The sequence below is a fragment of the Syngnathus scovelli genome, chromosome 15 (assembly GCF_024217435.2).
Source record: "Syngnathus scovelli strain Florida chromosome 15, RoL_Ssco_1.2, whole genome shotgun sequence".
NCBI classification, from domain to species: Eukaryota; Metazoa; Chordata; class Actinopteri; order Syngnathiformes; family Syngnathidae; genus Syngnathus; species Syngnathus scovelli.
In genome coordinates, this window is record NC_090861.1 from 3,093,267 (window position 1) to 3,104,807 (window position 11,541).

The 11,541-nt window shown below is 44.3% G+C and overlaps 3 protein-coding genes and 1 long non-coding RNA gene across 6 annotated transcripts in view; 2 read left to right on the forward strand and 2 right to left on the reverse strand.

The window, feature by feature from the left end:
• Positions 1-38: 38 nt before the first annotated feature.
• Positions 39-5,590, forward strand: birc2 (baculoviral IAP repeat containing 2). 2 transcript variants are annotated; one of them, XM_049742777.1, is made up of 12 exons: positions 39-1,090; positions 1,621-2,051; positions 2,205-2,485; positions 2,635-2,934; positions 3,024-3,303; positions 3,394-3,493; positions 3,562-3,640; positions 3,732-3,780; positions 3,892-4,134; positions 4,203-4,301; positions 4,379-4,534; positions 4,692-5,590. In XM_049742777.1, exons 2-12 carry the CDS (start codon positions 1,958-1,960, stop codon positions 4,925-4,927), a joined length of 1,917 nt encoding a protein of 638 aa, XP_049598734.1. In that variant the 5' UTR covers positions 39-1,090; positions 1,621-1,957; the 3' UTR covers positions 4,928-5,590. The 2 variants fall into 2 exon arrangements, with proteins under 2 accessions (XP_049598734.1, XP_049598735.1); XM_049742778.1 differs by having other exon boundaries at positions 39-926.
• A 35-nt stretch (positions 5,591-5,625) lies between these two features.
• Positions 5,626-7,178, reverse strand: rpl23a (ribosomal protein L23a). Its single transcript, XM_049742984.1, has 5 exons — positions 7,021-7,178; positions 6,384-6,564; positions 6,028-6,204; positions 5,883-5,952; positions 5,626-5,687 (listed from the first exon to the last, which is right to left on the reverse strand). Exons 1-5 carry the CDS (start codon positions 7,043-7,045, stop codon positions 5,673-5,675), a joined length of 468 nt encoding a protein of 155 aa, XP_049598941.1. The 5' UTR covers positions 7,046-7,178; the 3' UTR covers positions 5,626-5,672.
• Positions 7,179-7,460: 282 nt separating this feature from the next.
• Positions 7,461-11,541, forward strand: part of LOC125982443 (uncharacterized) — a 42,083-nt gene continuing 38,002 nt past the window's right edge. The window contains exons 1-3 of the long non-coding RNA XR_011088155.1: positions 7,461-7,594; positions 7,685-7,779; positions 11,406-11,518. This is a non-coding gene — a long non-coding RNA (uncharacterized lncRNA). The remainder of the gene's footprint in view (positions 7,595-7,684; positions 7,780-11,405; positions 11,519-11,541) is intronic.
• Positions 8,110-11,500, reverse strand: LOC125982345 (integrin-linked protein kinase). 2 transcript variants are annotated; one of them, XM_049742857.2, is made up of 12 exons: positions 11,368-11,500; positions 10,404-10,569; positions 10,233-10,328; positions 9,957-10,053; positions 9,795-9,878; positions 9,626-9,711; positions 9,437-9,546; positions 9,177-9,304; positions 8,973-9,094; positions 8,730-8,829; positions 8,529-8,659; positions 8,110-8,460 (listed from the first exon to the last, which is right to left on the reverse strand). In XM_049742857.2, exons 1-12 carry the CDS (start codon positions 11,454-11,456, stop codon positions 8,311-8,313), a joined length of 1,359 nt encoding a protein of 452 aa, XP_049598814.1. In that variant the 5' UTR covers positions 11,457-11,500; the 3' UTR covers positions 8,110-8,310. The 2 variants fall into 2 exon arrangements, with proteins under 2 accessions (XP_049598814.1, XP_049598815.1); XM_049742858.1 differs by having other exon boundaries at positions 10,404-10,588; positions 11,371-11,452.

Sequence of the window (11,541 nt, forward strand, 5' to 3'; positions counted from 1 at the left end):
CTTCACCCAATGAGCCACACCGGAGGGTCGAAAGATTAGGAACGGCTAAGGAAGCAAATGCACTGTTCTTAATATTATGGTTTAGCCTTCTTGTGTGGGATTTTAGGAGACGGCCATTTTAAAGTTGTTACTATTAAAGGTACTACAGTACAACCTTTTATCTTGCCAATGAACAGCAAATGAAGACTTTTTTTTAAGGTCGCTTAATGGAGCATCAAAATGATAAATGTTGCGGTGTGTGTGATTTAAAAAAAAATATATATATGTATATTTACATATATTGCTCATACCCTTTCTGTGCAACACAAGTTTATTTATCTTAGGATGATGCATGACACTCCCCGTTCTATGAATTTATGTGTAACATAAGCTTTATCTATTTACAGAGTTTTGTACCTTTTTATGCATGCGCTTCATGTATACATTTATTCTCACTAATTGTTTGAAATACATAATAAACATTTAATAAATAAAAACATGGAGATATTTCTTCAAAATAGTTTCATAATTAAAATAAAATTTAAAAAAAACACGAAGTAGATTGTGCACGAGTATGTGGGTGTTTTTTTAACCTTTACCTCAGCTGGCTAGTTTAGAACTGAAAGGGGATTTTGTATTTTTCATGTACACCCGACTTGAAATGAATAACTGAATAATAAGTTTCGATGACTCGTAGTATTCACGTGTTTTTGAGTTACTTTTCGTGTTTTTTTTGTGTTAAATTAGCCTTTTACTCTTATTGTACAAAATAAAACGACTGTACAATCTGGGGGTGAATTTAATCTGCACTCGTTTTTTGGAATAGTGGATATGAAAATCGTTGATTTCGCTTTCGCTCGAACCCGGAAGTGGCCTAGCTAGCTTGTCAGTTAGCAGCTCGATCCTTTCGGGACTTTCCGGAGCCTGACTCATTGACGTAACCCGCGGTGAGTGTACCGACAATCATGGGATTTTCGATAGACGTATTTTTTTCCCACCCCCATAACATATGACTACATTCGTTGTACTTTTATCTTTTATCAGTAAGACCACCCCTGAGCTCGCGGTAGCTAGTTGCGTTAGCAGGGTATTTTCTCGTTTTACAGCGAACGTGAGTGTTGTACTTTACTTTTACGTGTTATTAAATTGTACAATCAGTCAATTTCTCCCATGAAATACTGAAAATGATTATTCAGCAAATATTCTTTAACGGTTGGATATTAATGCTAGCGTTTCTACACATCAAAGAGGAACCGATTTGAGCATTTTTGTTAGGGAAAATCTCACACAATTCCCCTTTAATTTGACATTTTTTTCACATAAACGTATGTATCGACAGGGTATATTGTCTTTAAACGATGTTAATGTGGCACATTTGAAGTTCCTGTTCCATTTTGAACGAAACATTAAGAACTCCACTCTCTCGTGATACCATGTATTTTCACTCAAAGGCAGCAATTTATTTTTCACTGAACTTTGCGTAGATTTTCTGTTTTATTGCAATATGAGCGCGAACTTCTTTGTAGAGGCGTGGGATCTCAGTCACTTCTCTTTCATAATGACAGGACGTATTTGAAATTGAAAGTGATTCTTGATCACACGATTTCACATGATTTGACACTTCATCTTGTATTTCTCCAGGTGCTGAAGGAGGGGGGAGAGGTTTGAGATATAATTTTTTAAAATATATAGATATATATCTATATATATAGATATATAGCTATATCTATATATATAGATATATATCTATATATATAGATATATAGCTATATCTATATATGTAGATACATAGATATAGTTTTTTCTTTGCTCATCGGAGCCATTTTGTTTAATTGAGGATGGAAAGACGCACTGAACTGGCTTTCGGCTCATCAGTTCCATTTTTGCTGTCTGCTCTTTCTGAGTGAGCCATTTCAAACTTCTTCCCCTCACGAGGGGCACCTCCAACTGCCTACTTGTCTCGTTCATCCCAAAAACCATGGACACTCTGGTTCAACTGAAGAACAATAAGTTTTTGATGGAACGCTGTCGCAGCGGACCTCCGCCTGACCTGCAGTATGACAACTCCTCAGGTAGCTCACCTCAAAAAGCCTTTCGCTAAATCCTTGATATTGAACAAATGCTCTTCAGATGTTTCCTTATGTTGTTTTTTTTTTTCTGAAAGAAAATGGTGTATTCTCCTGAATGAAATGAATTGTTGACTAAAAAATGGTCCTGTCCCGCAGAACTCTTCCGCATCTCCACCTTCGCCCGCTTCCAAGCGTCGGCCGTCAGTGAGCGCAGTCTTGCGCGCGCCGGATGGTTCTACACGGGCGTGGGGGACCGCGTGCAGTGCTTCCGCTGCAACGTGACGGCCGAGGGCTGGCTGGTGGGCGATTGTCCTGCTGAGAAGCACCGGCAGCTGTCGCCGTCCTGCCCCTTTGTGCAGAGTCTGCCGTCCGCCGCCAACCTGCTCTCCTCCTCGCACTCGGCCTTCTCGCCTCTCCGTGTCGCCACCATCGTACCGGTAAGGTACCCGCTCACCTACAGTTTTGTTAGGATATTTTATTCTAACATTTTACTTGCCAGATATTTTGAAATACTCATTTTGATTTCAACATTTTCTTAAATATAGTTTCTCTAGTATATTTATTATTTTGTTTCTTTTTCTTTTAGCTTCCTGGTCCAGCCGCACCGAACCCAGCGGCAGGTCCAGGCGAGGAGCCGGCGGGCTACCTGAACATGGGCTTCTCGGGGCCGCCGCCGCCTTCTAGCCCGCTGAGCTCCCGCGGCGTGGAGGACATGTCGCACCAGCGGCCCGCCTGCCACAACCCGGCCATGCGGCGTGAGCAGGACCGCCTGGACTCGTTCCACGCATGGACGGTGTCCACTATCACGCCGGCTGAGCTGGCCAAGGCCGGCTTCTACTTCCTCGGGCTAGGCGACCATGTGGCCTGTTTCAGCTGTGGCGGGCAGGTGAGCTCACACAGAGACCAAACCGTGTTATTTATTTATTTTTTTCTTCAATGAGATGCAAGTTGTTGCTAACCGCGCGTCATCTACAGCTGAGCAACTGGGAGCCGGGCGATCGCGCCTCATCAGAGCACCAGCGCCACTACCCCAACTGCCGCTTTGTGCGAGGCGACCGCACCGACAACGTGTCACTGGCAGGGCCGGCGCCGCCCTTGTCGTCGTCATCCTCGCAGTTGTCGTCCGCCGCCCTCAACAACGTGTCCAACCCGTCCATGCGGCAGAGTGACGAGCGGCTGCTCACCTTTGTCAACTGGCCCACGCGCATTCCCGTCAGGCCTGAACAGCTGGCCAAAGCCGGATTCTACTATGTCGGTGAGTCAACAGCGATTAGTTTACTATTTCTTTTTCCCAAGAAAATTTACGAAATACTTTCCTCTGAAAAAAAAAACATTCTGTGCTAAGGTCGCAACGATGACGTGAAGTGCTTCTGCTGCGATGGAGGTTTGCGCTGCTGGGAGTCAGGAGACGATCCCTGGGTGGAACACGCAAAATGGTTTCCACGGTAATGGAAATAACTCACAATAATTTTAAATGTTGAGCCTGCAAATAAATGTTGTGGTTGCTGTTCAGGTGTGAATACTTGCTGCAGGAGAAGGGTCAAGAATTTGTGCATCAGATTCAGGCGCGCTTCCCTCGACTTTTTGAGCAGGTTATATTGCCAAAGCACCAATATCTCTTTTTTTTTTTTTCAAATTTAAATCTACAAATCGCTCATGGTCCGTGTTTGTTTCCCCCAAAAGCTTCTGACAAACGGAGACAGCAACTCCAGAGAGTTTGTGGATCCACCAGGTGAGTTTGAACTGTCCTTCAACAGAGTGAAGAATCTTTTGTCATTTTTAAGTTTATTTTTGGAGACTTAAGCCAGCTTTTATTAATAATTGCTTTTATTTTCTGTGTTAGTTGTGCATCTGGGCCCGGGCGACGAGCGTTGCGAGGACGCGGTGATGATGAACACGCCGGTCATCAAGTCGGCCCTGGAAATGGGCTTTGAGCGTGGCCTGGTCAAGCAGACGGTGCAGAGCAAGATCCTCAGCAGCGGCGAGAACTACCGCACCGTCCAAGAACTGGTCTCGGACCTGCTCAGCGCCGTGGATCAGAAGAGGGAGGAGGAGCGAGAGATGATGGCCGAGGCTATGGCGTCGGGTATGTCTCCAGGAACACCGTTTCGAGTCCTCTCAGTTGAACGTGCGTCATTGTATGTTTTCCTCCAGACGGTTTTACGTTTGTCAAGCGACACCAGGCGGCTCTGGTGCAGCGGCTCAAGAGCGTGGAGCCTGTCTTGGAACATCTCCGAGAGCAAGATGTGCTAAGTACGTAAATGTGACGCTAAGACCAATGACCATCTGGGAAATTACACCCATGATTATTATGTTCTTCGTATGAGCAGGCGCCGAGGAATACAGCGGGCTTCAGGCGCAGACGTCGCCGCAGCAGCAGACGGCTCGTCTCATCGAGCTGGTCCTCACAAAAGGCAACGCGGCCGCAGAGGTTTTTCGCAACTGGATCCAAAAGAACGACGTGCATCTGCTAAGAGAGCTCATGGGTACGAAAACACCATCAGTGGATAGAATAAGTTAACACACCCAAATGTCTGTACAACTTTTTGTTCTTTTAACAACACAAAAACAGGGGTGTGTAAAAATGTTCTATCCACTGTGCATGTTCTCTGCTACACTATAGTGATTTTTTTTTTTTTTTAGCTCAGTCCAACGAAGCAGCATCTCCTAGCCAAGACCTGTCAGGTCTTCCTATGGAGGAGCAACTGCGGCGTCTCCAGGAGGAGCGAACGTGCAAAGTGTGCATGGATAAAGAGGTCAACATCGTCTTCATCCCGTGCGGACACTTGGTGGTGTGCAAGGACTGCGCCCCGTCCCTACGCAAGTGTCCCATCTGTCGAGGCTTGGTCAAAGGCACGGTGCGCACCTTTCTCTCATAAAATCACTGTGGTCTTGTGTTATGCCATTGATGAATGTAACACACATCTTGCTAGTTGCTACAAAAGCTCCTCACACACCACATCTATAAATATGTTAATCACTACTCATGCCTTGTGTTGAAAGTGACTGTCTTTAAGAATCACTCGGTTTGAGTTTAGACCAGGCATGTCCAAAGTGCAGCCTGACAACTTTGCTTTACTTATATCTATATTTTAAATTCATATAAATTTAAGGTATTTCATAGTTTGTTCAATGTTGACTCTTCAGATATGAATAAAAGGCAGAATTTGCATTTTTAGGGTTGTTCACATCTGCCTGAGTGGCTTGTATTTGTCATAAAGACATTTGTGACAATGAAAATTGTTTTACAACATTGTGTATTTGCACAAAATTTTTGTAGTTAAAAAAATGTCTGAAAAAACTATTGGCCCCCGGGCCCCTTCGCTAATCTGGTCCTTGCAAAAAGTTTCGACACCCCTGGCTTAAGACAGTCACTTTCACCAGCGCACCTAACTGCTTTCAAGCAACTCTGCCATCCCAGTAAAACTTAATCCAAAATCACCCACGTGAAAAGTTAAGTTAAATAGAAAGGTTGTTTTAGAATGAGAATAGATGGAAACTGATTTGTATCGACAAAATAAACATGTAATGATTTTGAACAATGTGTTATGAATGTAAAGAGCAGACCATATTCATGTTTGGTTTATACAAATATTTATTAGCCCACAAGTCTCTTCCACCATTTTAGATGATTCCAATCTGTAAAATATAAAGAAAAAAAGGTCGCATTAGATGAGGAAACAAAATGGTTAATAGCTGCAATGGCAAAGATTTGTCCTGGCATCAGTGGTTCCTTTGAATTGCAATCACTAATATTCAGAATTGGTTTAGCATCATATGCATAGGACTGATTCTCATAATTGAACCTTTTTCGAAGAAATGACTCAAACTTGCCTTGTTTGCAACGTCCAACGCGTCATAGTCTGGCGCCAGGCGGACGTACGCCTTCTTCTCGCCGTCCGGCCTGCAAGGGAACCATTATGATTTAAAATCCCATCTTCCGGCACCCTTTCACAAAACGCAGTGTGAACGTACGCACCTGATGAGCGTGTTGACTTTGGAGACGTCGATGTCGTAGAGTTTTCTAACAGCGTGTTTGATCTGGTGCTTGTTGGCCTTGACGGCTACAATGAACACCAGCGTGTTGTTGTCCTCAATCTTCTTCATGGCTGACTCGGTGGTCAGTGGGTACTTGATGATGGCATAATGATCCAACCTGGACAACATTGGACATTTCTTAGTGCTGAAAATCTCTCGAGCAAGATGTTGAGCATGACTTTGGTCATCTTATCATTGGTGCATCAGTCGTTATAAAAGCTGGACACATGGCATGTTCATACTTTGATCGCTATTCAGCATCACTTGCACCTTTGTCACCATAAGGGAAGTTCTTACTTGTTTCTGCGGGGGGCGCTCTTGCGGGGGTACTTGGGCTGCCGGCGCAGACGGAGGGTCTTGGGGCGATGGAAGGTGGGAGAAGTCCTGATTTTCTTCTTCTTATGGCTGTGGACGCCTTTGAGAACGGCTTTCTTGGCCTTCAGAGCCTTCGATTTGACCTCCGTCTTAACGGGAACCGCTAGAATGTTAAAGGAACAGCATGCGATATTAAATAACGTGTTGAAAATCATATGACCATTTTATTTACTGGTGCTCGTCAGCAAACGATTTGGTTCAGATAGCATGCTTAGTCTTGTGAAGCCAACATGATAATCTTCATGATAAACAAACATTACTACGCCTAAAATCGACGACTAGAATAAACGCGATCCAAATACTGACTATAAGATAATCGGGGAAATCTTTCGACATAATGACTAAATAGTCAGATCGGTGCTATTAGCTTAGCCTTGGAGTAGCCGAGCATGTTCCGGCAGACGCACACCGGTAAACTCGCACGCGTTAACAAGGTTGCGGGCATATGTGGGAAGTAATCATGAAGACTTTTGTTTTCTTGTTGTCTTTAGAATGTCGATGTGCCCTAAAAGCCAAATGTTTGCTGAAATTTGACACATGGAAGTGTTCAGACACGAACCTGCCTTCTTCACCTTCGGTGCCATGTTGGGGAAAGGAAGTTTAAGTGGGGTTTCCAGTGCTATAATGCAAGGGCGAGATAAAGTGTCGCGATATTTGAGCTGTGGCGAGACTTACACGTCATCGCAATCGCGTACAGGCGGTGGCTTTGACTTGCTGTGGAACTTTACATACTCGCACGTTAATTTTAATTTTTTCCGAACACTTCTAGTTTTAACGTTGTTTTACGTTGTTCTCTTAGCCGTCCATCACGTTCGATAATGATGATGGGTAACACCACCACTAACAAGACAATAACAAGATATGAACGACGTAAGTAATTTATTTTTTTAATCAAAACACAAATCATTAAATCATCATTAAATACATTTAAATTCGCAAAAATAAATAATAATAAACGATATGCGCCTCCCGCCGACTAGTTTTAAAATGTCCGGTTAACCCGGAAGTAGTCTCTTCTCCAGAAGTAGTTAATCACACCTGCGTGAACTTGGCCCCACCAACCTCGCAAACGTCGTACCAGAAGGGAACCAGACCGTTATTTGTTTGTACCAAATATTCAAACTACAGTGAAGGTCGTCAACATTTTTGAAATACATCTCAAAATGTATACAATGTATCAGTGAAAGTTAACAAACTTAATAATTTAGCGGCAAACTTTGTAGGTACTATTTCAGACTGAACAACGAACATGGAGGACAGACCGGGGCAAATTGGGGCATTTCTCCACTGGCTGAACGACGACGGAACGTTGGTTAAGGTAACGACTTTATAATTTTAATTAATTCTATATAACTTGTTTGAATTTATGAATGAAGTCATATTTAATTCAGGTTAAATTTAAAAGTTTCCAAAGTTGTGTGTTGCCAGACGTATTTGGGTGAACTCGTCTTACAGGTGTCAAATGCTTCGCTGTGTCAGCTGTGTGCGAGGCGTTATTAATTAACTAATGGCACTTTTTTTGAGTGTTATGAATGATTTTATGACATATATAAGTTTTTACCGTTCTTTGGCTTATCTGTCGTTCTTTCGGAGGCGCTTTTGTCATGGTTGCACCGTAAAATACATGAAAAGAAGACAGAACGCAAAGTAAACATTTTGTCATAAATATAAAACTTTTATTGCAATGGTTTTCTTACGGCGTTGGCTTTACATACATTTCTTCTATGTTTGCTATGTAGGCCATTAAATTCTCCAACCATGAATTAAAAAAGCAAAAGCTAAGACTGTAACAGATATATTTTTACTGTCAAATGTGTGTTTAAGTGACTGTACAGCAGCTGAGCATGGGTTATTTGTCTTGCATTTTTTCCAAGATGGGCACAATCATGTCAAACTTGGGCCTCTTGGCTGGGTCCTCGTTCATGCACAGCTTCATCAGCTTGCAAATGTGAGGCGAGATCCCTGGTGGGATTTTCGGGCGCAGGCCCTCCAAGGCCACCTGCAAATAGGTTGCTCGGTTACCGCAAGTATGACAAACGAGGTGATTTTTGGATTAAACCTGCTTGCCTTCATGCCAATCTCCATGGGCGAGAGGTGGGCAAATGGTACCTCCCTGGTAACCAGCTCCCACAGGAGTACGGAGAAACTCCACATGTCGGCCGATCTCCTGTTGATGTCTTCCGAGCGCTTCTGGAGAGCTGAAATGTCACAGGATGTGTCTTAGCTTATGGAAGGTTTTATTGTATTCGTAGAGAAGTGAAGCGATACCTTCTGGGGCCATCCAGGCCGGAGAGTACATGCGCCCGGCACACTGGAAGGAGAATTTAGCATCCGCCATGCTTATCCTAGCAGTCATGTCTTCATCAATCTGCCAGTTGATTAACACATTTAATTTAGCCTACCAGAATCCTATCTAAATATTATTTTTTGTACAGATAAATGCATCCTAATTGTCCGTGGCTGCCTTGAAATCCAAGTCATAGGAAAGTGAAGTATAATCGGCAACCTCACCATGATGTGTCTGCTGTTGAGGTACAGCCTTGCCACCAATGGCTCGAGCGTGTGGAGAAAGGTCATGGCGCTGGCGATGTCCAACGCAAACTTGACCGCTTGGCTTTGGTCTACCACCAGAGCTGAAGACCACACGGGACAGATGCACAAAATACTCATTGCTGCGTTGTTTTGTTTGTAACATCCGAGAGGAGGAAGACTCACTGGTGCCCTGGTGGAGGAGGTTGTAGAGAGATCCGTACCGCATGTGTGGGCTGATGATGATGGGGTGAGGGGCCGGGGGGGACTGACACGCTCCCAGAACTGGCAGGATGTTTGGGTGGGAGAAGATCCTGCACAACAAAACAAAACATTTTGTCCCTTCTGGCCACCGTACAGTGACTTATTGTCGGGCCATGCGGTTTGTTTTGATTTTTAATTTCAATATCGTACCTTCTTTGAGTTAGTCGAGTGCAATATTTTACCGTAATTTGGGATGCTCCTCGCTGAAGTCTCGGCTCTTCCTTGTGCTCCAATCCCTCACCTGCAGCACCTTCACCACCACCTCGTCACCCTGCCAGCGACCCTTCCAACTCTGACGTAAACATAAACCTTACAATGCAGCATAAATACAAACAACGCACACACACGAATAGGCGGAGCGAGACGCAAACCTCTCCTGAGTGGTTTTCATTGATTTTAGTCAGCAGTGAAAGTTGTTTGTAATCAATGCCCGCCTGCTTGTTGAGGGTGCCGTTACCTGAAGGCAAAAAAATATGAAATAACAGATATTAATTTACTTGTCAAGAAAAAAGGGTTCATATCAATTGTGCGCTGACTGACGAGGCTTGGTCCTCATGGTGCCCTTCCAGAAGGTTTCCTTGTAAGGAACCTTGGTCAAACTCTGTCCCAGTTTTTCTGCCTTTTCTAAATCAATCAAACAGAGCGACACATTGTCAGTGCTTCCTTAAAATCGGAATAATTTATGAATGATTCCGATCTGACCTTGAAGCAGTTGCCTGAGGTGAGGCTTGGCCTTATCCAGTGGCGTCTGCCCGTACCGGTTGCACATACACACCTGAGCGCCGCTCACCACCAGATCCTATACACGTGATATAATTAAAAAAAGTAATATATAGCTACCATACAATAAAACTGAAAAGTTAATTCAAAACTCTTAAAATTTTTAGATATGCTGTAAAGGTAGTCATATAGATTGTGATTATTGTTGTTGCCATTTTTCTACAGTAGGGGGCGTACTCGGCGTGTAATGTAGTGTACCTGTGCTACTGCCTCTTGTCCCCAGAAGCACGCGTAGTGCAGCGGCGTGTTCCCGTGCTCGTTGACCGTGTTGGGGTCCGCCTTGCACTGAATTAACTGCGCGCCACATGAAGACAATGATGTCACTCCACACTATGACATCATCGAATTGTACACGTGACGATGGCCCACCTTGGCCACAATGTCTGCGTGGCCGTGGCTGGATGCCAGATGCAAAGGGGTGTCATCGCCACGGTTCATGACGTTGATGCGGGCGCCCCTCATGATGAGCATGTCCACTAGGCCACTGCGCCCCTCCCGGCAGGCCCAGTGCAGCGGGCTGAAGCCGTGGTCGTCCCTGGCGAGAGCAAAGTTGTTGTTACGTGTCGGACATGTGTGGTCAAGATCCTTTTGAAGTGTGTAAAATGTGTGAAAGGGGCACAATAACTTGAGGTCAGATGATGTTCTTCACCCCTAATCTTTATTTAGACTCCAGTGCATGCTCTCTCGCACTGCGGGTGGTCTGAGGCTCACCGCAGGCCTGGCGCACTGATAAACATGCCTGTCAGTCTTTTTAAGCACACTTGACAACTGCCAGGCAGGCGGCCTGTTGAAATCATCTCGCGCACACATCCTGGATCTGTGTACTGTTTTGACTCTGTGGATTATTTCTAGTTGTTGTGTGTTGATTGGTCAGTTGACGGTGTTTATTTCCGTTTTGTTGAAGAACTAATGAGAGGAGTTATAGTATGGTTTGCATGCGCATGCGGTTTGGGAATCACTGCCGTCAAGTGATGTCACACTCCGAGGATTCCTGAGCTATAAAAAGAATCCAGGAGCGGCTGAGGGGCCGAAATATTCCCAAGCTGCTCATCATGAGTGCATTCCAGATGCAGTGATGGAAAACATGAAGAGTGACCAGTCCTTCCGTACTGGCTTGGCCCCGCCCACACAGGAAACGAGGGCTGTCAAAATACATATATGGTCTGGACTGAAAATGAGCTTCCTTTTCAGGGAATGCTGCTAGTGTAATGACCTCTCGATTGTGGGGCGATGACATCATTAAAACGACCAAACTGCATGCTCAATATGGAAACTATTTAATGGCACGAACACACTTCATTTTTTTTCTTCCAGTTTAATTTTGTCTACTCACCCTAAATTGAGGTCATTTTCTGTGTTGTCCAACCACAGGCGAACCGCCACCGAGTTGCCCTCTCGACATAGTGTGAAGATATCATCCATGTTTACACTGGGCTGTTCCTTGAAATCCCGTTTGGAGTCTGGGACGTGCGCTTTTAAATGCGGTGAGTAAAAAATCAGCTCAACA

Bases quoted from the DNA above. Each gene is read 5' to 3' on its own strand.
- LOC125982345 (XM_049742858.1), bottom strand. From the start codon at position 11,452: ATGATATCTTCACACTATGTCGAGAGGGCAACTCGGTGGCGGTTCGCC. The intron at 9,095-9,176 runs GTGAGTCTTCCT...TGTGGTCTTCAG, and splicing joins CCTCCTCCACCAGGGCACCA to CTCTGGTGGTAGACCAAAGC. The intron at 8,660-8,729 runs GTATCGCTTCAC...GTGACATTTCAG, and splicing joins GGCCTGGATGGCCCCAGAAG to CTCTCCAGAAGCGCTCGGAA.
- birc2 (XM_049742777.1), top strand. From the start codon at position 1,958: ATGGACACTCTGGTTCAACTGAAGAACAATAAGTTTTTGATGGAACGC. The intron at 3,304-3,393 runs GTGAGTCAACAG...TTCTGTGCTAAG, and splicing joins AGCCGGATTCTACTATGTCG to GTCGCAACGATGACGTGAAG. The intron at 4,135-4,202 runs GTATGTCTCCAG...GTTTTCCTCCAG, and splicing joins GGCCGAGGCTATGGCGTCGG to ACGGTTTTACGTTTGTCAAG.
- rpl23a (XM_049742984.1), bottom strand. From the start codon at position 7,045: ATGGCACCGAAGGTGAAGAAGGCAG. The intron at 6,565-7,020 runs GTTCGTGTCTGA...TTAACATTCTAG, and splicing joins ACCGAAGGTGAAGAAGGCAG to CGGTTCCCGTTAAGACGGAG. The intron at 6,205-6,383 runs GTAAGAACTTCC...AATGTTGTCCAG, and splicing joins AGCGCCCCCCGCAGAAACAA to GTTGGATCATTATGCCATCA.